General features: G+C 52.2%; 1 protein-coding gene across 3 annotated transcripts; it reads left to right on the forward strand.

Annotated features, from left to right (window-relative positions):
• Window positions 1-1159: 1159 nt before the first annotated feature.
• On the forward strand, window positions 1160-22275 carry Smg9 (SMG9 nonsense mediated mRNA decay factor). Of its 3 annotated transcripts, none has more exons than XM_045134494.1 (13): window positions 1160-1449; window positions 5069-5224; window positions 6402-6476; window positions 6686-7048; window positions 8319-8431; window positions 13488-13599; window positions 16613-16708; window positions 16929-17014; window positions 19490-19596; window positions 19980-20087; window positions 20175-20315; window positions 20466-20610; window positions 21452-22275. In XM_045134494.1, the coding sequence occupies exons 2-13, from the start codon at window positions 5075-5077 to the stop codon at window positions 21528-21530; spliced, it is 1575 nt and encodes a 524-aa protein (XP_044990429.1). In that variant the 5' UTR covers window positions 1160-1449; window positions 5069-5074; the 3' UTR covers window positions 21531-22275. The 3 variants fall into 3 exon arrangements, with proteins under 3 accessions (XP_044990429.1, XP_044990431.1, XP_044990430.1); XM_045134496.1 differs by having other exon boundaries at window positions 20187-20315; XM_045134495.1 differs by lacking the exon at window positions 1160-1449 and adding an exon at window positions 1566-1660.
• Window positions 22276-23657: the final 1382 nt, after the last annotated feature.

The raw sequence follows: 23657 nt of genomic DNA on the forward strand, positions 1-23657 counted from the left end.
CTAGCCTAGGCTGATTTGGAATTTACTATGTAGTATTGGGGTGGTGTTGAACTCACAACGATCCTCCTACCTCTGCCTCCCAAGTGCTGGGATTAAAGGCGTGTGCCATCACACCCCAGCTAGATCTTCTGACTTAGGCTTTCAAGCTCTGCGTTCTTTGTATGCCCAGACATTTCCCTATGTGAGGGAGACTTTCTCTACCACTCCTCCCAATTCCTTTTTGGCTTGGCTTTGCTGCTAGCACTACTATCTGGATCTTAAACCTCCGTAAAATAAACCTCATTAACTCACAATATACCTACCCCTGCTTAGAGTCTGTTTTCAATGCTTTGCTGACTCAGATAAGACCCAGAAGCTGGGGTCCATGGGCCTGGGATCTCGTATCTTCATGGAATTTAATCCTTCCCTGGACCCAAAATCCTACATCAAAAGGGCCCAAACACCAAAAGGCTGGGTAGCACAGGGACGGTAATCCCAGCCACTCTCAAGGCCTGCCTGCCTAGACTACAGAAAGAGTTCAAGGTCCCATCTCAAAATGAAATGAAATGTAGAGGGGCTGGAGAGATGGCTTAGCAGTTCATGTGCTCGCTTGAGAAGCCTGGGGACCCAGGTTCGATTTCCCAGTATCCATGTAAGCTAGATGCACAAAGTAGCTCATGTATCTCGAATTAGTCTGCAGGGGTTGGAGGCCCTGGCGTGCCCATTTTCTGTATCTGCCTCTCTCTCAGTCAAATAAATAACTTAATTAGCTTTAACCGCTAAGCCATTTCTCCAGCGCAAGATCGGGGTGTCTTGCCCGACATGCCGCCCCGCTCTGAGTCATCCCTGAATTCCCTGTGACTCACGGGACCCAAGAAAGACATCAAAAATCCCTCCCTTCCGTTCCAACCGCCATCCCGCCAACATCAATGACGAGGCAAGCTTCGAACTTGCAACATCAGCGTCCTCTTCGCCCACGGAGGGCCCTGGCGCGGGGGGAGGGGGGGAGGGGGCTAGAAAAACGGACGACGACGCGCACGCGCACTCCAGGGTGCAGGCGCGCGCTCCCTCCTCCCGCTCAATCATCTGCATGCGCGCTGAAACCCTCCCCCCCCCCACCTCTATCTACGCATGCTCAGGCCGGCGTTCACGTCGGGATCTCGCGCGCCTGGGCTCGCGGCGCATGCGCAGGGCCTCGCAGCGCGCCGGAGCTGACTTGTGTTTAGCCGCGGGTGCAGTCTCCTCCTCCTCCTCCTCCTTCTAAGCCGGCCTTCCTGACGCTCCGCTTCCGGGACGACGAAGCCTGTTCCGGAGTAGCTTGGCAGCCCCTCTCTCGGTCTCCCTCACGCCCGTCGCTCCCGGACGCCATTTACCGGCAGGTGGCTGTGGAGGAACGGCCCCGCCCCCACTCGGCTCCCGTCATTGGACGGCGCGCGCCGCGCCCGGTGAGCCAATCAGCTGCAGCCTTCGGTAAGGAGTCCGCGAGCTCGCTGGAGGCGCGCGCAGCCGGAGGGGCGGGACGTCGCTAGACCCCGCCCCCTTTCCCCGGACGCCCCGCCCCCTGCCGCTCTTCTGCGAAGGTTCGCTCGCTGGGCTGGTGAGCCGCCCTTCCCCGGGAGCCGGGGAGCCGGGCGGGGCCTGCCGTGGACTTGGTTGGCGGAAGCTGGGGCGGGAGATTCGAGTACGTAAACTGGAGGGGTTTAGATCGTGGGCGAAATCCTCCCGTGTGATATTAAAAGGGACGTTTGTGGAAGTACGTTCATGTGCCCGTCACTCACGCTTAAATACCATGGAGGGCTTTCGAGGGATGAATGCATGGAAACTTGAGATGTGGGCTTCCCCTTGGAGGTGGATGTTTGGTTTTTTGGGTTTTTTGTTTTGTTTTGTTGTTATCGAGGTACGGTTTTGCTCTAAGACCTGGAATTCACTGTGTAGTCTCAGGATGACCTTGAACTCACAGTGATCCTCCTACCTCTGCCTCGTGGATTAAAAGTGCCACCACAACCATCTTATTTTTGTTTGTTTTTTTAAATACCTGGTGCCTGGGAGGTAGTTATTTAGATTTATTTATTTGAGAGACAGACAGAGAATGACGAACTATACAGGCATATGTGATACTTTGTGCACCTGGCTTACTTGGGTCCTGGGGAATTGAACCTGGGTCCTTTGGCTTCACAGGCAAGTGCCTTAACTGCTAAGCCATCTTGCCAGCCCTATATGTATTTTTTTAATGTTTCATTATGTATTTAATTTTTGTGTTTTCAAAGTAGGGTATCACTGTAGCCCAGGCTGACCTGGAATTCACTATGTAGTCTCACGCTGGCCTCACAGTGGTCGCCCTACCTTTGCCTCCTGGGTGCTGGGATTAAAGGCGTGCAGTGGGCTATTTTTGTTTTGTTTTGTTTTTTGTTTGTTTGTTTTTTTCTTCTTGAGGCAGGGTCTCACTCTAGTTTAGGCTGACCTGGGATTCACTATGTAGTAAGTACTGGGATTAAATATATGTGTCACCACGCCCAGCCCAGCTATTTTATTTATTTATTGGAGAGAGAGAATGAGCACGCCAGTGCTGTAAATGAACTACAGATGCATGTGCCACTTCGTGCATCTGGGTTATGTGGGTCCTGGGGAATCAAACCTGGGTCCTTAGGTAAGCGCCTTAACCCCTGGGCCATCTCTCTGGCCCTTATTTGTATTTTTAAATGAAAATCAAATATATTCATGAGGTGAGAGAAAGAATGGATGCTTCTTGCCCCTATAAAGGAACTCCAGATGCATACATTCACTTTGTTGCACCTGGCTTTTACTAGAGCACCGGGGAATTGAACCCAGGCAGTCAGACTGCAAACAGGAGACTTTTCACTGCTGAGCCATCTCCCCAGTATGAGAGATGGGAGGGGGCACCCTTCATATGGAAGACACCAGTAGAGGCTGCACATGTGTAGAAACTATGTGAATAGAGCCAGGCATGGTGGCTTCACACATGTAATTCCAGCACTCCAGAGGCAGGAGGATTGCCTCGAGTTTGAAGCCAGCCTGGGCAGCATTGTAAGTTCCAAGGCAGAAAATGTGTAATTGCACTCACCAAGGGCTGGGGTATGGGATGCCTCAAGGACGTAGACATTAATGTGCAGTTGGGAACTGCAAAGTGACACATCAATTCTGGGAAATTCCCCAAAAGATATATGCAAATGATTCTTAAAACCCAACTAGAATATATACACTAGATATTAGATTCATTTGTTGGGGAGGTCACTATGTGAATAAGATTTGGAGAGGGGGATCCCTAGGTTGCATGAAGGTGGGGTCCTTCATTCCTGGGGTGCTTCCTACAATGGCTGTTAGTAGACTCAAATACTGGGGACGGTTCCATAATTGCGAATGGACACCTACTTGCCTGGGAAGGGGTTGGTGGTTCTTAACGTGAACAGACACTTTAGTCTGCTGGCAGAATCCCCATTGGGGCAGAGAAATGGCCACTTAAGTACTGGGGTGGTTTTTGGAGTAATAAGGAGACAGACAGTTAATTGCAGGGGAGGATGGAGCCCCAAGTTCTGGAGGGAGCCGTGGGCTCTGTAAACAGTCATTTACGTGCTGAGTCACTTCCCATAAGCATCTCTCAGTAGGCCTGCATCCCCCTCAGTCTAGGGAGGCAGCAGCCCTCAACCCAGTTTGTGGCCAGGGAGAGTTCACTAGGACATGGGAGGGGCTAGACAAACCACTTTGTGGCATGTGCAATTGCCCCTTAGTCCTGGAAGCATCCTTCAGTCCTGGAGAGTGCACCTGCTTACCTCCCTGATTCCAAGGCGGGCCCATGAGGGCTCTCTGAGTCAGTGCATTCCTGCCAGGGGCCAGAGAGCAGCTCTCCCCAGCCCTTCAGGTCACCATCTCCATCTCCACACACTGCGGCCCACAGAGAAGGCAGCTGGAGCCCATAGTCCTGTTTGCCGAGCTGGGCTCAGAGATGGACAGCCCCAGATGGCTCTGGAGATACATACTTGAAGGTTCCCTGTGTAAACACCTAGGAAACTTTCTCCAGGAGCCTGGAAACAGTATGGTGGACAGTGGGCCATGTGGGGAGCCATTGGTTAAGTAACATAAACAGACCAGAGAGTGAGGTGGAATTCAGTGTGAAAGAGGCAGACCACCAGAAGCAGCGAGCACCCTGGAATGTGGTGGGACCAGGCAGGTGAAGATAGTGCCCTGAGTGCCGCAACGCCCGCCAGTCATGGGACCGAGGCTCTTGTCACTGCTGTGCCACAAACAGCTATAAGGGAACATCTCATCTGTGTGCGACTCTGCCCCAGTAAGTTGTATTTCTGTGGGAGTCCTGCAGTAGCACATAGTTTTAGTTACAAATAAGGGGTACAAGTGTCTTTCCTTCTGGTCCCCTCTGGCTTCAGAGGGGTGCAGCAGTCTGGGGTGTAAGCCAGAACTTGGGTCTTGTTGCGCCATGCTTTCCATTACGTTGCCTCACAGCTCAAGATGGCTGTCCGGGCCCCAACCTTTACACCCATATCCCTTTCATCCAGGAGGAAGAGGCAAAAAGGCAGACACCTATTTTTGTAAAGGGAAGTTTCTGAAAGCTGCCAAACCCCTGTTCTGTTTCCATGCCGTTTGCCAGAAAGTCATCAGTCCTGTGGCCACACCTGACTGCATCAGAGCTGAGAATGTTCTGGATGGCCACGTTCCTCCCTCAGAATGGAGGGCTTCCTCTTGGCAGAAATAGGAATAGATATTGGAAGCCAGCTGGCAGCCCCAGACTCCCTCCACCCACTTTTTTTTTTTTTTTTTTTTGAGTCTGTGTCTGTGTATCCCAGGATAGCCTTGAACTCACTCTGTGGCCAATGCTGACTTTGACCTGCTAATCTACCTGCCTCTACTACCCAAGTGCTAGGATTCTGGGTCACCAGACCCAATAGTGCTGGGATGAAACCCAGGGTTTGTACATGTCAGGCAAGCCCTGTTCCAGCTAGTGACATTCCAGCCCCAAACTCCCTTTCGAAAGGAAGAGCCTTTGCACAGTCCAGGGCAAGCCCTGTGCAGTGGGAAGACATTCACTGGCCCTCAGCCCCCTCGCTCTTCCTTCCAGGCAGCCATGTCTGAATCTGGGCACAGTCAGCCTGGGCTCTATGGGATGGAGCGGCGGCGGCGTTGGAAGGAGCCGGGCTCCGGTGGCCCCCAGAATCTTTCTGGGCCTGGTGGTCGTGAGAGAGACTACATTGCACCCTGGGAAAGAGAGAGACGGGTGAGTGTCTGGATCCCAGCACAGCCTGCGCCAATCCAGTAGCTCTGAACATGTATGTTGTGCCTCCGCCAGGGTTGGGGTGTATCCAAAGAAAACTTCCTCTATGAAGTGAGGAGGTGGAGGATGATAAAGGGTAGTTTCTGGCGACATGGTCAGAAAAGGCCTCAGGAGGTGAGGGGCAAACCATGCCAAATCCTCACTGATGGGCATTCTAGGCAGAACAGCAAGTGCCACAGCCCTGAGATGGCCCTTACATCACGGGTCCAAGGAGCCTGGGGCTACCGTAGATGAGGAAGGAGTGAGAGAGGGGAGACGGGGTGAGCTCTTGCAGGGCCCATTTGGGATTCTGCTGAGAGGAACTGCATTGGAAAGCTTGAGGGGGCCTGTTGCTGAGGTACCTGCCTGTGGGCATCCGCCATCTTTGTACTCAGTGGCCCAGTTTGCGGGCACTGCAGGGTACCTTGTGCCCTCTATGTTGGGTCCTGAACCCTTGCAGGTAGAATAAGTGGGGTGGAGATTGGGCAGGTGAGGGATAGACAGGTTAGGGTCAAGACTTCCTCCAGTACATCCAGCCCAGGCAGGAGCAGGCTTCATGCCCAAGCTGCTCCTCTCTCACGGTGGGATGTGTCTGGAGGTGGGAAGAGGGCAGCATGTGGGGAGAAGCCCCCCAGCTTGTGACAGCAGGCCCAGGCCCAAGGGGACTTGGGGGTCACGGTAGCAAGTGCCACCCTTGGCTCTCTGCCACGCGCCAGGCCTCACCTGGGCGGCTTACAGACCCCATCCTGGGAGGAGGGAAGTCTCGTCCGTGCTGCCATAGTTGGATGCTGAGGCGGGAATGCGTAGTTCACCTACAAGGCCACAGCAGCAGGCTCAGTCCCGAGCTGTGTGGTGCCAGGCTTTTCTCCTTCTGCGGGGCTGGTCCAGTGGAGGTCCCTGATCAGAGCAGCCGGGGTGTGCCCTGGAGCCAGGCTGCCTGGGTTCAAATCCTCCCTCCATTGCATATTGGCAGTGTGGGCATGGGCAAGCCACTTAGCCTCTCTCTGCCTCAGTTTGTTTCTCTGTCATATGCATCCTGTCTCAAGGTTGATGGTAGGGTTGGGGGAGGCTGCACGGAGGCTGTTGGAAGTGTCCAGGCAGCTGTTCCTGAGTGACCGCCCTCCTTGTCAACTCTCCACAGGATGGCAGTGAAGACCCAAGTGCTTCTGTCATGCAGAAAACACCCATCATCCTCTCAAAGCCCCCAGCAGAGCGAGTGAGCAAGCGTGGGGAGTGGGGGGCTAGGGAGGGTCCCCCTATGGGGTCAATGAGCCGAGCAAGTGAGCCGTGCAAGCGTGGGAATTGTGGGTGGCTAGGGAGGGTCCCCCTGTGGGGTTAATGAGCTGAGCAAGTGAGCCAAGCAATGGTGGGAGGGGAGCTGGCTGGAGAGGGACCCCCATGGGCTGTATCTTCATATTTCCACAGTCAAAGCAGCCTCCACCTCCGGCAGCCCCGGCTGCGCCACCTGCCCCAGCCCCCCTGGAGAAGCCCATCGTGCTCATGAAGCCTCGAGAGGAGGGAAAGGGGCCCGGGGCTGGGGCTGCAGCCACCACCCCCGAGGGCACTGCTCCGCCACCCCCCACAGCCCCTGCACCTCCCAAAGGCGAGAAGGAGGGACAGAGGCCCACACAGCCTGTGTACCAGATCCAGAACCGGGGCATGGGCACCGCTGCTCCAGCCGCCATGGACCCCGTGGTGGGTCAGGCCAGGCTGCTGCCCCCAGAGCGCATGAAGCACAGCATCAAGTTGGTGGACGAGCAGATGAACTGGTGCGACAGCGCCATCGAGGTACCGTGGGCGCCTGCCCTCACCTGCGCCCCATGAGCCCTCGGGGTAGGCAGCAGCAGCCATCAGGAAGTGCAGGCTGGTAGGATGAGCTTCCCAGCCAGGCTGGAATCTCACAGCTGCTCTGGTGCTTTTTTATTTTATTTTATTTTTTACGCAAGCCCAACAGACTGGCCTTTTTAAAAATTATTTTTGCTGGGCGTGGTGGCTCACGCCTTTAATCCCAGCACTTGGGAGGCACAGGTAGGAGGATCGCTGTGAGTTTGAAGCCACCCTGAGACACAGAGTGAATTCCAGGTCAGCCTGGACCAAAGTGAGACCCTATCTCAAAAAAAAAAAAACAAAAACCTAGAAGCCAGTGGCCATACCCTACCCTTCACTGCCAGGTGCCTCTTTCTTCAGCAGTGAGGCTGTTCTGTGTTAACATACTACGGTGGCCTCAACCTCCGTGCAGAGCCACTGAGCCCTAGCACTAAAAAACAGGCTTGTACATTTTGTCCAGTTGTTTTTTTGCTGCGAGGAAAGTCTCCTACGCCCCCTGGTGGCAAAATTGAGCAAAGCTGGAGGCCCAGTGGCAAATCTCACAGACTAAGTACTCTAGCTTAAGGCTGTGCACCACGCCCTGTGCCACACGTCCCCTTCCTTTCCCCACCTGCCTGGAGCAGGTAGCCTCGAGGAGCCATTTCTGGGCAGTCCTGTCTTCCCAGCTTGCCCTCTGTTCCTGACTCTCCTGCGAGGTCTCATTGCCTCTTTTCCACTGCTTTCCAGCCCCTCTGACATCCCTGTTTCTTTCTTTGTATGTTCTCTTGTTTTGTTTTGTTTTTTAACGAGACAGAGAATTGGCACATCAGGGCTTCCAGCCACCACAATTAAACTCCAGACAGTGTGCACCACCTTGTGCACACGTACAACCTCACTCACACTTGCATCACATTGCGCGTCTGGCTTACGTGGGACCTGGAGAGTTGAACGGGAGCCCTTAGGCTTTGCAGGCCAGGCCTTAACTGCTGAGCCATCTCTGCCGCCGTCCCTCGGTTTGTTGCCACACTGGGCTGCTTTAAACCTCAGAGCACTCACAGATGCTGCTCTTGGGGTCCAGAACATTCCACATAAACCTACCACCACAGGGCAGCAGCCCTTCTCCCCGTGATGGGATTGGGACTGTGGAAGCTCTCCTTTATATCTGCCAAAGCAGGTGGGCAAGCCACAGGGGACTGTGGCTCAGCTCCCAGCATCTGCCAGACCTGTGAGGGCCACATTCCATCTCCCACAGTACCTGTTGGACCAGACAGACGTGCTGGTGGTTGGTGTCCTGGGCCTCCAGGGGACAGGCAAGTCCATGGTCATGTCACTGCTGTCGGCCAACACTCCAGAGGAGGACCAGAGGTGAGGGGTGTTGAGGGCGGGGACACCTGTGGTGAGGATGGGTGCTGTAAGTCCGAGGGCTGTGGGTGGTCACGTTCCTCCCCAGGTCTCATCTTCACGAGATGGCTGAATCTGTATAGCTCCGAAGAGGTCAGTCTTTTAAAAAAATATTTTATATATTTTTATTTGCAAGGTGATGAGAAAGGGAAAGGGCACACCTGCAGGTGAACTCCAGATGCTGTGTCTCTTTTTGCATCTGGCTTTACATGGGTTTTGGGGAATCAAACCCAGGTCTTTAGGCTTACAGGCAAATGCCTTAACCACAGGGCCACTCTCCAGCCTCAGGAGGTCATTCTCGTTTCCGCCTCCCTTCCAGACAGGAAGTAGAATGGTGCAGCCAGACATCAGTGGAGGCTGCCTCAGGCCCAGCCTGCTACTTCTCTGCTGCTTGCTTCCAGTCAGCTCACTTCACCTCCAAGTATCCCACAGCCCAGGAGTTTACATGGAGTGGCTGGGGACTGGGGACTGGGGACATGTCGTGGGGTTAGCAGCCAGGCCAGCCTCAGTCCTATTCTAAATGTCAGAAGAACGTTCTGTATGTCACCCTTCATTAAGGACAGACTGTGATGGAAAAATAAAAGGCGAAGTTGGAAGAGATTTTGGAAGGGGGGAACTTAAGAAATAGAACCTGCAACTGGGGCTGGAGAAAGCAGTGGAAAGATTAGGGAGTCCGTGCAGTCTAGAAGAGTCACAGCAGCGGGACAGTGCTTGTTCTTGACCTGGGACAGCTGCCCCAGAGTCAAGTCTGGGTGTTGGGGGGGAGGGTTGGGCACAGTTTCAGGATAGGGTCTCGTTCTAGCCCAGGCTGACCTGGAATTCACTCTGTAGTCTCACGCTGGCCTTGAACTCACAGAAATCCTACCTCTGCCTCCTGAGTGCTGGGATGAAAAGTGTGTGCCACCACACCTGGCTTGAGTTTGTGGGTGGGTGTTAGGAGATCACAAGCATTTTATACAGCTTCAGTTGGTTTTTGCTGTTGTTGGTTTTTAAATATTTTATTTATTTATTTATTTGAGAGAGAGAGACAAAGAGGCAGATAGAATTGGTGCTCCAGAGTCTCCAATCACTGCAAACAAACCCCAGATGCATGCGTGAACCACCTTGTGCATCTGACTTATGTGAGTCCTGGGGAATCAAACCTCGGTCCTTAGGCTTCACAGGTAAGTGCCTTGACAACTAAGCCATCTCTCCAGCCTGGTAACAGTTTATTACTTATATATATATTTTTTATTTTATGGGAGAAAGCAAGAGGGAATTTGCATGCTAGGGCCTCTAGCCTGCACTTGAACTCCAGATGCTTGCACCACCTCGTGCACATGTGTGAACTTGTGTGCACGTGTCACCTTGTGCGTCCGGCTTACATGGGAATGGAGAATCAAACCTGGGTCCTTAGGCTTCGTAGACAAGCACCGTAACCACTAAGCCATCTTTCCAGCCCTAGGTTACAGTGTTTTTTAAAATTATTATTAACAACTTCCATGATTATAAAAAATATCCCTTGGTAATGCTGTCCCTCCCCCCGCTTTCACCGTTGAAACTCCACTCTCCATCATCTCCCCTCCCCCTCTCAATCAGTCTGCTGACTTCGTAGAAGGAGTTTGATCGGATTTCTTCTTTTTCTATTTTATGGAAAAGCTTAAGAAGCAATGGTGTTAGCTCTTCCCTGCAGGTCTGGTAAAATTCAGCAGTGAATCCATCTGGGCCTGGGCTTTTTTTAGTTGGGAGATTTTTGATATCTGCTTGGATCTCCATATTTGTTATAGGTCTGTTTAAGTGATTAATCTCATCTTGATTTAATTTAGGTAGGTCATATAAATCAAGGAAATCATCCATTTCTTTCAGATTTTCATACTTAGTGGAGTGTATGCATTTATAGTATGTCCCTATGAGTTTTTTAATTTCTCTGGTATCTGTTGTGATGCTACCTTTTTCATCTCTAATTTTATTAATTTGTGTCTCTTCTCTCTTTCTTTTGGTCAGATTTGCTAAGGGTTTATCAATCTTGTTTATCCTTTCAAAGAACAAACTCTTTGTTTCATTGATTCTTTGGATTTTTTTTTGTTTCTATTTCGTTAATTTCTGCCCTAATCTTTATTTTTTTCTTCCCGTCTACTGATTTTTGGTTTGCCTTATTTTTTCAAGGCTTTAAGGTGAAGCATTAGGTCGTTTACTTGCGACCTTTCTAATTTCTTAATATAGGCACTTAAAGCTATAAATTTACCTCTTAGGACTGCCTTCATTGTGTCCCAGAGATTTTGGTATGCTGTGTTCTCATTATCATTTGACTCTATGAAGTTTTTTATTTCTTTTATTGACCCATTCATCATTTAGTAGTGTATTGTTCATTTCCATAATTTTGTGTATGCTCAATAGCTTTTCTTGCTGTTGATTTGTAGTTTGATTCCATTGTGGTCAGATAGAATGCAAGAAATTATTTCAATGTTCCTGTATTTGTTAAGATTTGCTTTCTGTCCTAATATATGGTCTATTTTAGAGAATGTTCCATATGCTGCTGAAAAGAATATATATTCTGTAGCATTTGGATGAAATATCCTATATATATCTGTTAGGTTCATTTCTTCTATGACCTCATTTAATCCAGATGCCTCTCTGTTTATTTTTTCCCGGGATGACCTGTCAACTGATGAGAGTGGGGTGTTGAAGTCACCCACTACCACTGTGTTTGGTGTTATCTGTGGCCTTAGTTCTAGTAGCGTTTGATGAATTTGGGAGCCCCCATGTTAGGTGCATATATGTTTAGGATTATAATGTCCTTCTGTTGGAGTGTGCCTTTAATCAATATAAAGTGACCTTCCTTATGTTTCTTAACTAATGTTTGACTGAAGTCTACCTTGTCAGATATTAGGATAGCAACCCCTGCTTGTTTTCTAGGTCCATTTGCTTGAAACACTGTTTTCCAACCTTTCACCTTAAGATACTGTCCATCCTTTGTAGAAAAGTGGGTTTCTTGGAGGCAACAAATTGAAGGATCCTGCTTTTTAACCCAGTCTGCACACCTATATCTTTTGGTTAGGACATTGAGGCCGTTGATATTAAGAGGTATTATTGAAAGGTATGTATTTATGTTTGCCTTTTTTTTTTTTTTTTTGTAGTTCTTCCAGTTCTACCTTTTCTCTATTGTGTTAACTAGTATTTGAGTATGGCTTATTTTTTCCAGTTTCCTTATATGTGTGCTTTTCTTTCTCTTCAGCATGGAGGATTCTTTCAAGTATTTTCTGTAGAGCTGGTTTTGTCTTCAAATATTCCTTTAGTCTGCTTTTGTCGTGGAATGTCCTTATTTCTCCGTCTATTTGAATGGATAGCTTTGCAGGATAAAGTAACCTTGGTTGACAGTTGTTATCATTCAGAATTTGGAATACATCACCCTAAGCCCTTCTGGCTTTTAAAGCTTGTATTGAGTAATCTGCTGTGATCCCGATGGGTTTGCCTTTGTAGGTAACTTAAAGATTTTTCTCTCTAACTGCTTTCAATATTTTTTCTTTGGTTTGTATGTTTGGTAGTTTGATTATAATATGGTGAGTAGAAGTTCTTTCCAGGTTTTGTCTGGTTGATGTTCTAAAGGATTCCTGTATCTGCATTGGCACCTCTTTCCCAGTTTGGGCGAAGTTTTCTTCTGTGATTTTGTTGAAGACGCCTTTGGAATGAAATTCTTCTCCTTCTACTATACCCTGAATTCTTATGTTTGATCTTTTCATAGTGTCCCGAATATCTTGAAATTCTCACTCATACTTTTCTATTAGTTTGTCTTTCTCTTTGTTGGACTGTATTAGATCTGCCACCTGGTCTTCTAGCTTAGATATTCTGTCCTCTCCTTCATCCATTCTGCTGGTGAGATTTTCTGCAGAGTTTTTTATTTCATTAACTGTGTTCTTCATTGCTAATAATTCTGACTGGTTTTTCTTTATTATTTCTATTTCCTTATTTATGTATTGTATTGGCCTCTTTATTTCATTAAATTGGTGTCCTCTGTCTTCTTTGATTCCTTTGATTTCCTCTTTCATTCCTTTGATTTCTTCTTTGACTTCTTTGAGTATATTTACAATCATTCTTTTGAAATCTTTCTCAGGCATTTCCTCTAACTCGTTCTCACTGGAAGTCACTTCTGATGCATTAGTACCTTTTGGTGGATTTATATTGTCTTGATTTTTGGCAAAACCAGGATGTGAATGCACTCTGTCCGTGGTGTCGGGGGCTCGGCGGCCGTGGAGAGGCCCTGCTCGGCCCTCCTGCCTCCAACAGCTGGCAACTGCTTATCACCGTGTGTCAGGCGCTGATCTTAGGACTTTGCCTCTCAGTAATCCTAAAAGTCTAGGAACTATCATCTTTATATCACTTTATAGACGAGGAAATGGGGAAGGAAGAAGTTAGGAAATTTCCCTAAAGCCCCAGAGCCAGGAGGACCTGCGCAGTGGAGGCTTGCGTCCCCACAGCCTGTCAGTCTGCCTCTGAGCGCCTGTCAGCTGACCTCAAGGACGTGTTCATGGTAGGAATGAAATCTGCCCTCAGCATGGGCCCCAGGCAGAAGGCCATTTCTTGGGTTATTGGAGTCATCAAGGTCCGGGGCTAGAGAGGTGGCTTAGTGGTTAAGGCACTCGCCTGCAAAGCCCAAGAGCCCAGGTTTGATTCCCCAGGACCCATGTAAGCCAGATGCACAAGGTGGTGCATGCATTTGGAATTTGTTTGCTGTGGCTGGAGGCCCTGGTGTGCCCATCTCTCCCCCCCACATCTGTCTTTAATAAGTAAATAAAAAAATGAGAGCCAGGCATGGTGGTACACGCCTTTAATGCCAGCACTTAGGAGGCAGAGGCAGGAGGATCGCCATGAGTTCAAGGCCACCTGAGAGTACATAGTGGATTCCAGGTCAGCCTGAGCTAGAAAGAGAGGCTCCACCTCAATGAATAAATAAATATTAATGAAGGGAAAAACGCACTTAGGGTGCTTCCCTGGAGTCATCAAGGCCCGGAGCGGAACTCTCACCACCCGCTTCTCTCCGCAGGGCGTATGTTTTCCGGGCTCAGAGCGCTGAGATGAAGGAACGAGGCGGCAACCAGACCAGCGGCATCGACTTCTTCATTACCCAGGAGCGGATCGTGTTCCTGGACACACAGGTGCAGCCTCGCCCGTGCTCTGGCGGGCACGTTGTCTTTTCCTGGCCCTTGGCATGCTCTTGTGGGCGCTGACTCCTCTCCCACTCGCCTCTGCCCTCCGGCTGAGGGGCGTTGAGCCGTGTGTGGCCCGCGGCCTTCCTCACCGCACACGAGGTGCTCAGCTTCCCGGGAACTGAGGCGGAGTGGGCACGTCAGAGACACCCTTCTCGCTCAGGCTTGTCACTGTCAGTTGGGACTGACCTGTCGTGTTTGCTCTGCAGTTTTCCTCAGCCCCTCCCCTTCCAGGGGTCTCAGCCTGGTACCGGGGGCCGGGTGACTTCACTCCCCGGGCTGTTCTCTGGAGCAGCCACCAGCGCTCCTCGACTTGAAGCCGCAGGTGGAGTTCTTGAACCTTTCCATCCCTCAGTTTCCTCAGTGAACATGATCACACCCGCAGCCCCAGAGTGTGTGTGAGGTGTGGGCAGTCATAGGGCGGAGTCCTGCTGGGGTGCCCACCCAGCCAGTCAGTGTCAGCAGAGGGGCCTCTGCTCCTTCGCCTGTTTGCCGAGCTGGTGCTCCTACCCCGGGCCTCCCTCAGCACCTCGCGGCTTGCCGCGGCATGTGCCCACGCCACACTCTCAAGCTCTTGCGGAGGCGGGTGTGTGGGTGGTTCTCACCCTTGCTTGGACACAGGTCAGGGCCCTGTGCAGTGGCAAGAACAGCCCACAGGAGTAAGGTGAGCCCTGGGTGCCAGGCCCTGAGCACCACGGGGACTGGAGACCAGCAGGCCTGGCTGTGGGCTGCTGTGACACCTGAGGCCTGAGGGTGGGAAAGGAGGAGAGCAGAGCAGGACAGCAGAGCCCTGGAAAGCAAGCGTGCGCCCCTTCTGCTGACCCACCCACCTGAGCTCCCAAGATGGCTCTCGGGACTTTTCAGTTCAGTGTTCCTTTAAGAGAAATTTGTAGCTGAGCCGTGGTGGCGCAGCACTTGGGAGGCAGAGGCAGGAGGATCGCCCTGAGTTCAAGGCCACCCTGAGACTCCATAGTGATTCCAGGTCAGCCTGGGCTAGAGTGAGAGCCTACCTCGAAAAACCTAAAAGGGCTGGAGAGAGGGCTTAGTGGTTAAGGCACTTGCCTGCCAAGCCTAAGGACCCATGTTCAGTCTCTCCCCAGATCCCACGTAAACCAGATGGTCAAAGGTGACGCAGCCGCCAGGTCACACGCGCACACTAGGTGGCGCAAGCACCTGAAGTGTGATTGCAGTGGGTGGAGGCCTTGGCACGCCAGTTCTCTCTCGCCCTCTAAAAAAGAAGAAGGGTTTGGGTTGGGGAGACAGCTCCGTGGGTAAGAGTGCTTGTGGCACAGCTCAGAACACCGGAGCTTAGACCCCCAGACCTGGCTGGAGAGACGGCTCAGCAGTCACGGCGCTAGCCTGCGAAGTGTAACGGTCAGGTTCCGTCCTCCAGAATGCACATCAAGGCAGATGCACAAAGTGGCGCGTGCACTTGCAGTGGCTGGGGCCCCTGGTGCGCCCATTCTGTCAGTCTGTCTGTCTCCCTTCTATCTTTCTGCTTGCAAATAAATAAATCGATCCTCAGACCCCACATAAAAGCCAGAAAGTCCTGGCAGGCTGCTGTAATCCCAGCTAGAAGGGAGGCAGGCTACCAGAAGTTCATGAGCGGAGCGGTGAATAACAAGCGGTGAATTGAAAATGAGGTGGAGCACACCTTTAGTCCCAGCACTCGGGAGGCAGAGGTAGGAGGATCACTACGAATTCGAGGCCACCCTGAGACTACATAGTGAATTCCAGGTCAGCCTGGACCAGCATGAGACCCTACCTCAGATTGAAACAAAAAAAACAGGAGATAGCAAACAAGGAACAATCCAGAAGTACCCTGACCTCCCCACGCACCCTGACACACACACACACACACACGTGCACATGGTGGCCTTGGTGTGGGTCATGTCACATGTGCTGATACGATTTTGAAACCTACCAGGCTTCATAGTAATCTTTGTTAAAAATTTATTTATTAGAGAGAGAGAGAGAGAGAATGGGCACACCAGGGCCTTCGGCTACTGCAAATGAACTCCAGACATATGTACCACCTTGCACATGTAGCTTACATGGGTCCTGGGGAATCAAACCTACATCCTTAGGATTTGCAGGCAAGCGCCTTAACCACTAAGCCATTACTTCAGCCCTTTTTTGTTTGTTTGTTTTATTTTTGGGCTTTATAGTTCCTGTTTTTAGAGGTAGGGTCTCACTCTAGCCAGGCTGGCCTGGAACTCACTGTAGTATGAGGCTGGCTTTGGACTCAAAACAATTCTCCTACCTCTGCCTCCCTAGTACTGAGTTTTGCTTGTTGGTTTGTTTTGTTTTTTAAATTTTATTTATTTGCAAGCACAAAAAGATAGAAGAGAGAGTGAGCATGCCAGGGCCTTTAGCCACTGTAAACAAACTCCAGAGGCGTGTGCCCCTTGTGCATCTGGCTTAAATGGGCCCTGTGGAATCAAACCTGTGTCCTTTGGCTTTGCAGGCAAATGCCCTAATCACTAAGCCATCTCTTCAGCCTGTTTTTTTGTTGTATTTTTGTTGTTGTTGCTTGTTTTTTGTTTTTGAGGTAGAGTCTCACTCTGACCCAGGCTGTCCGGGAAGATTCACTGTGTGGTCCCCGGCTGGCTTTGAGCTCAGCCTCTGCCTCCTACCTACCTCTGCCTCCAGAGTGCTGAGATTAAAAGTATGTGTCACCACCACCTGGTGTCACACTAACCATTTTTAACTAACCATTGTTTTAGCAGAGCCTTGAAAGCATGCACACAGCCAACAGCAAAATAGCTTCGGGGTGGGCTCAGGTGAGCCTGGGGGAAGTTGATCAGCAGCAGGCCTTCGCTCTAGGCAGGACGTGCCATGAAAGGCGAAGGGAAGATGGAGCTGCCTCGGAATCTGTTAGCTCCCTCTTGCTGGCCCCTGTTGATCTTCCGCGACCTCTTCCCCTTGCCTTACATGGTCTCCTCTCCCCTGTTTCCTGCAGCCCATCCTGAGCCCATCCATCTTGGACCACCTCATCAATAATGACCGCAAGCTACCTCCCGAGTACAACCTTCCCCACACCTATGTGGAGATGCAGGTGCGGCAGCTGAGGGCCACCTCTGCATATGCGCCGGTGGCCTTGAGGGTTGTGGGAGGGGGACAGCAGTGGCAGTGTGACCTCCCTCCACTCATAACCCTCCCCTCCAGCCTCAGTGTCTGAGGCCCTCCCTCCCCTGCTGTCCCTCAAACTGTGACCTGGGATCAGGGCCCTGCTCTGTCCAGAAGAGGCGCTCACCCTGTTGCCCCTCTGCCCACAGTCACTGCAGATCGCCGCCTTCCTCTTCACCGTGTGCCACGTGGTGATCGTCGTGCAGGACTGGTTCACAGACCTCAGTCTGTACAGGTGAGGAGCTGCCGGGGACTCGGAGCAGAACTTTTGCTCGTTTGAGAGAGAGGGTATGTGGGTGTGCCAAGGCCTCTGGCCGCTAAAATGAACTCCAGATACATGTGCCACTTTGCGCATCTGAGTTTTTAAATTTAAGTTTAATGAATTTATTTATTTTGGTTTTTCGAGTTAGGGTCTCACTCTAGCCCAGGCTGACCTGGAATTCACTGTGTAGTTTCAGGCTGGTCTCGAACTCCTACCTCTACCTTCCAAGTGCTGAGACTAAAGGTATGCACCACCACGCCCACCTTCATCTGGTTTTATGTAGGCACTGGGAAATTGAACCCCAGTGTTCAGACTTTGCAAACCAGTGCCTTTAACCGCTGAGTTATCTCCCCAGCCCTTGTTTCTTTTTTTTTTTTTTAAATTTTTTATTTATTTATTTGAGAGTGACAGACACAGAGAGAAAGACAGATAGAGGGAGAGAGAGAGAATGGGCGCGCCAGGGCTTCCAGCCTCTGCAAACGAACTCCAGACACGTGCGCCCCCTTGTGCATCTGGCTAACGTGGGACCTGGGGAACCGAGCCTCGAACCGGGGTCCTTAGGCTTCACAGGCAAGCGCTTAACCACTAAGCCATCTCTCCAGTCCCTTGTTTCATTTTTTAATTGAATTAATTAATTTGCACGTGCTGGGGGGTGGGTGGTGCCAGGGTCTCTTGCTGTTGCAGACGAATACCTGTCTTACATTACATGAGGGGCCGGGGTATTGAACCTGAGCCAGCAAGCTTTTCAAGCAAACACCTTTAACTGCCAAGCCATCTCCCCAGCCCTGAAAATTTGTTTTAAAATACCATAAAGCAAATGCACGTCCACATAAAAACCTCCTTGCAGTCATTTATAGCAGCTCTCCTCATAATTGCCAAAACTTGGAAGCAACCAAACGTTTCTGAGTAGGTGAATGGATAGAGGAACTGGTGCCTCCAGACAATGGGGCCTCATTCAGTGCTAGAAAGAAAGGAGCTGTCGTTACGAAAAGACACGAAGGAACCGCAAGTGTGGGCTGTGAAGAGAAGAGGCTGGTGTGGAAAAGCTGCGTCGTGAGGATTCCAACTTCATGACATTCTGAAAAGATAAAACTCGGAGGCAGAGAATGATAGCGGTTGGCAGAGCCAGGGTGAGGAAAGGGTGAATGGGCACAGCACCAGAGGACTTTGAGACAGTGGAACGACTGGCACTATGTTGGCTGAGCCTTTCAACACGTATTTCTCCAAGCCTATATATAGAGTGTTCAGCACCAGGAGCGGCCCCAGCGTACAGGATGGCTTCTGAGCGATACTGGCATTCAGCACTGACTTGTGCTGCTCTGTGGAAAGCTGTGCATGAGTTCCTAAGGACTCTCCTTTCTGCTCTGCTTTGCAGGAAACCTAAAGCTGTTCTAAAAATTAGTGTTCCATCCAGGCGTGGTGTACATGCCTCTAATCTCAGCATTCAGGAGGCAGAGGTAGGAGGATTGAGACCAGCCTGAGACTGCATAGTGAATTCCAGGTCAACCTGGGCTAGAGTGAGACCCTAGCTCAAAAAAAAAAAAAAATCTGGGCTGGAGAGATGGCTTAGTGGTTAACCGCTTGCCTATGAAGCCTAAGGACCCCAGTTCAAGGCTCAATTCCCCAGGACCCACATTAGCCAGATGCACAAGGGGGCGCACGCGTTTGGAGTTCGTTTGCAATGGCTGGAAGCCCTGGCACACCCATTCTCTCTCTCTCTCTCTCTCTCTCTCTCTCTCTCTGTCGCTCTCAAATAAATAAACAACAACAACAAAAAACCTTTTTTTAAAAAATAAAAAAAATCTAGGATTTGTTTTTGAGACTGGGTATCTGTAGCCAAGGCTGGCCTCACAATCCTGGGGCCAAGAAATCTTACCACCTCAGCCTCCCTGAGACTACAGGCAAGTACCACCAAACCCAGCTGGGCTTTTTGTTTTGATTTTTGATGTGGGCTGTTGGGAGGATCTGTTCTCAGGTACTCATTCTTACATAGCAAGTGCTTTATCCTCTGAGCCATATCCCCAGCCCCATTCATTTTAAAATAATTTTTATATTTTATTTACTTTGAGAGACAGAGAGAGCGAGTGGGTGCCCCGGGGCCTCCAGCCATTGCAACTGAAGTCCAGACGCATGTGCCACCTGGTGCGTCTGGCTTAACGTGGGTCCTAGGGAGTTGAACCTGGATCCTTAGGTTTTGTAGGCAAATGTCTTAACCTTTGAGCCATCTCCACAACCCCCTCCCCACACTATTAAGATACAATTTTATGCAGCTGACATTGGTATCTATGGGTTGACTGTGGGATGGTGTCCGTGATCTTAAACACCGAGTGGAAACCTGCTTGTCAATAGCTTTTTCTGAGCACGGCTGTGACTTGCATTAGACTCAGGGGGAGTCCCCCACCCCCCCAGTGCATGTGTTGACGCATCAGCCCTCCGTTGTAAACCCAGGTTCCTGCAGACAGCAGAGATGGTGAAGCCCTCCACCCCGTCGCCCAGCCATGAGTCCAGCAGCTCCACAGGCTCGGATGAGGGCAGCGAGTACTACCCCCACCTGGGTGAGAGCTGCGTGGCAACGGGAGGGGCGCGGGCCGGAGGAGGACGTGGACTGGCCACCTGGGAGAGGGTTCATCGCGACTTCCTGCCCAGTCACACTGGCTCAACCCATCCTTGGTGCTGAGCCTGGGTTGGGCCCCATGATCAGAACGGGACGGGAGTGAGTCGACTGTTCCTGGGCCCCTGGCTTCTCCAGCAGACCAGGCTGAAAACCCGACCCGACTTGTTTCTGGTCCCAGATCCCTCTTGCTCAGAGCCTAGTGCTCCAGTGGTGTTACGCCAGCACCAAGAGGGACTTGAGCCCGGAGGAGCAGGGGAGCCTGGAGGCCGCGCTGTGCCTCACAGCCGCCCCAGTCTTCCTCACAGCCCCCCACCACCCCCCCAGTCTTCCTGCAGAACAAAGCGCGCCGAGAGGACTTCTGTCCCCAGAGGCTGCGGCAGATGCACCTGATGATCGACCAGCTCATGGCGCACTCCCACCTGCGCTACAAAGGTGAGGCCCCGTCTCCTCGCAGGCTGACCGCCGGCCTCGCCCTTGATGGCCGTGGCTGGGCTGCCTCAGCACGGCTGCAGTCTGAAGTGTCCTCCCCAGGCACCCTGTCCATGCTGCAGTGCAACATCTTCCCAGGACTGCCGCCCGACTTCCTGGACTCTGAGGTCAACTTGTTCCTCGTGCCCTTCATGGACAGTGAGGCTGAGAGCGAGAACCCGCCCAGACCAGGTGCACTTCCCCCTGGGGCCCGGCCTGGCCGAGGAGCTGCCCTGGGCTGGGAGAAGACCGGCGCCTTTCTTAGGAACATGACAGAGCGTTGAAGGTTCGGGAAGGGCTGGGCTCGGGCTGCACTCTGACGCTTCCACCCCAACGTTCCAGGGCCTGCTTCCAGCCCACTCTTCTCCCTGCTGCCCGGGTACCGGGGCCACCCCAGCTTCCAGTCCTTGGTGAGCAAGCTGCGGAGCCAGGTGATGTCCATGGCGCGGCCACAGCTGTCACACACGATCCTCACCGAGAAGAACTGGTAAGATGTGCAGAGAGGGTCTGTGTGAGTGCAGCCCGAGCGGCTCTCAGAGGTCTGATCTGAGTGGCAGTCTTAGGCTGTGGGGCTCCCCTGGGCACGCTGATCTCGTCAGCTCCTCCTCCAGCCGTGCTGCGGGGCTTCCATGTGACAACCGCTCCTGACTAGTCAGTGGCCTGTAGCGGCTGTTACAGATTTTTTCCAGTAGAAGTGAGGTTCTACATGGGAGCTCCTTCCTGTAACCCTAGCACTGGGGTAAGGAGCGACTCGGGAATCTGGGGGGGTTCAAGGCAGCTGGAGCTACAGAGTGAGCCTCTGCCTCAAACAGAAATTTAGGGCTGGGGAGACGGCTGCATCCTCCCCTCGGTCACCCCCACCAGTCTTTCCACGTCCCCAGCGCTGAGAGGGGCTCGCAGCCCAGCACGCAGGCCCGCCGCGCCCCGCCCTGTGGGGAGACCAGGCGAAGGAGCGAGTCAGGCTTGGTGCAGCCTCTCCACTCAGCTTCCGGCCGCTGCATCCGGAGGGGCTGGGCACGTGAGCCAGAGGACTCTGCTCTCTCTGGGCTGAGCTCAAGTCGAGCCCCCGCTCCTCTCCTTCCATTGGCAGAGCCAGGGCCCAAAGGGAGGCAAAGACCTGGGAGACTCACTCCAAATGGGGGTTCGAGTCCTTGTCCAAGCTCAGCCCCTTTTGCTTTGCTCCCCAGGAGCGTCATAGGAGCAGCCACTCTGTCAGCTTGGCTCCGAGCAGCTCCGCCACACACGCTGGGCCTTCCTTACTTGGGCCTCAGCTTCCCGTCTCTCCAGGGCCTGTGCCCGGCCACCCTGACTACTGCCCCCTCCCGCAGGTTCCACTATGCCGCCCGCATCTGGGATGGGGTGAAAAAGTCCTCGGCGCTGGCAGAGTACAGCCGCCTGCTGGCCTGAGGCCGACGGAGGGAGTGTCGTGTTGGGAGCCTCCTGCGTCCCTGCGGACAGAGAGCGCCCGCGGTCCTTCCCTTGGCGCTGGAAAGTGGCAGAGGCCTGGCACACAAGGGGTTGTGGCTTCCCGCCCAGAGACCTAGAGACGTGAGGTGTCCCGATGGGGGGTGCTCGGGTGACTTGAGGAGATCCCACCCCCAACCTGAGAGGAGCAGCTTGTGCTCCAGGCCCAGGGACAGGCAGTGGGAAGAGTCAGCTGGTCCCCAGGAAGCCCCGCCAGCCCGGGGTCGGGACTGCTGCCGGCCTGCCTTCCCTGAGGGACGGGGCAGGGCCAGGAGAGCGCTGGGTGAGCCGGTCCGGTGGTTCCAATAAAGGGAGCACGCAAGCCTCCCCGGAGCCTCGTTGGTCCCCTCCCCCAGCACGGCATCCTGGGAAACAGGTGATGCCCCACTGACCTCCCCAGGGACACGGCCACGAGGGCGGAGTGCCACAGATAGGGACAGTGTCTGCAACGGGGAAGTCCAGGAAGGGCTCTTCTGCCCCTAAGGGTGACCGCAAACCTCCCGTAGGTTTGCTGCTAGGCTAAACACAGCAGTGGCCTTAGGGGTCAGAGCCTAGATAAATGCAGAACCTTCCGCTTCAGAAGCACAACTGCTGGGCTGGGATAAGCTCGGGCAGAGGCTTGCCTGGCGTGGGTGCGGCCTGGGGCTCAGTCCTGAATCCTGCAGAAATAAATAATAGGACTGTCAAACCGAGTGCGGTAGCAAATTTCTGTAACCCCAGCACTGGGTGGGATGTGGGAGGAGGAGGATCAAGAGTTCAAGGCCAGACTCAACTGTATACTGAGTTTGAAGTCACCCTGAGCTACATGAAACCCTGTCTCAAAAGAGAAAAAAAAAAAAAAAAAAAGGCCAGGTGTGGTGGTGCACACCTTTAATCCCGGCATTCGGGAGGCAGAGGTAGAAGGATCCCCAAGAGTTTGAAACCACCCTGAGATAAATAGTGAATTCCAGGTCAACTTGAGCTAGAGTGAGACCCTACCTCGGGGGAAAAAAAAAAAAAAAGTGCAGGACCTGGAAAGTTAGCCCTGCTGGGAGTTTGTTTGCGATGGCTGGAGACCCTGGTGTGCCCGTTCTCCCTCTCTCCTAAATAAGAAAAAAAAAGTATTTAAATGTTGTATTTTTATTTGAGAAAGGGAGAGAGAGAGAGAATGGGTGCATCAGAGCCTCTAGCCGCTATAGAGGATGTGCACCTTGTGCATCTGGCTTATGTGGGTCCTGGGGAGTTGAACCTACGTCCTTTGGCTTTGCAGGCAAACACCTTAACCACTAAGCTGTCTTTCCAGCCCCAAAACAAAAATATTAAAAACAAAACACCTCACAATCTGGGTATGGTGGCGCACACCTTTAATCCCAGTACTCAGGAGGCAGAGGTAAGAGGATTGCCATGAGGTCAAGGCCACTCTGATCAAGTAAACAAACAAGAAACAGAGTTCTTGGTAACCCTTAGTGCTTTCTCATACTTGCAGCTTTACCTTGTCCTTGAGGACAAGTGAGGGCAGCTGTCCTACCTGCACGCCCGCTAGCAACCCACGAGGCCTGGCCCTCACCTGCCCACGGCCACACCAAGTCAGCCCGCGCTCCACATCGTGTTCAGCTCACCACCCCGCAGAGCGCCCCCATCTGCATTTTGTCTCCCAGCCTCCTCCACTCGGGCATACCCTTCCCTAGGGCTCCTTGAGGAAAAGTTAGGGTTGAGGTGGGGGCACCGAAGTTGCTCATGCCAGAAGTGGGGTCCACAGGTGTACAGAGAGCGAGGCTAGCTCAGGTAGGAGGATCCCTGTGAGTTCCAGGTCTGCCTGGGCTAGAGCGAGACTCTACCTCAAAAACAACAGCAACGACAAAAGAAAACAAACACGGGGCTGGAGAGATGGCTTAATGGTTAAGCGCTTGCCTGCGAAGCCTAAAGACCCTGGTTCGAGACTTGATTCCCCAGGACCCACATTAGCCAGATGCACAAGGGGGCACACGCGTCTGGAGTTCGTTTGCAGTAGCTGGAGGCCCTGGCGCGCCCATTCTCTCTCTCTCTCTTTCTCTGTCTCTTTCTCGCCCTCTCTCTATCACTCTCAAATAA

Source organism: Jaculus jaculus, chromosome 14 (genome assembly GCF_020740685.1).
Source record: "Jaculus jaculus isolate mJacJac1 chromosome 14, mJacJac1.mat.Y.cur, whole genome shotgun sequence".
Taxonomy (NCBI): Eukaryota; Metazoa; Chordata; class Mammalia; order Rodentia; family Dipodidae; genus Jaculus; species Jaculus jaculus.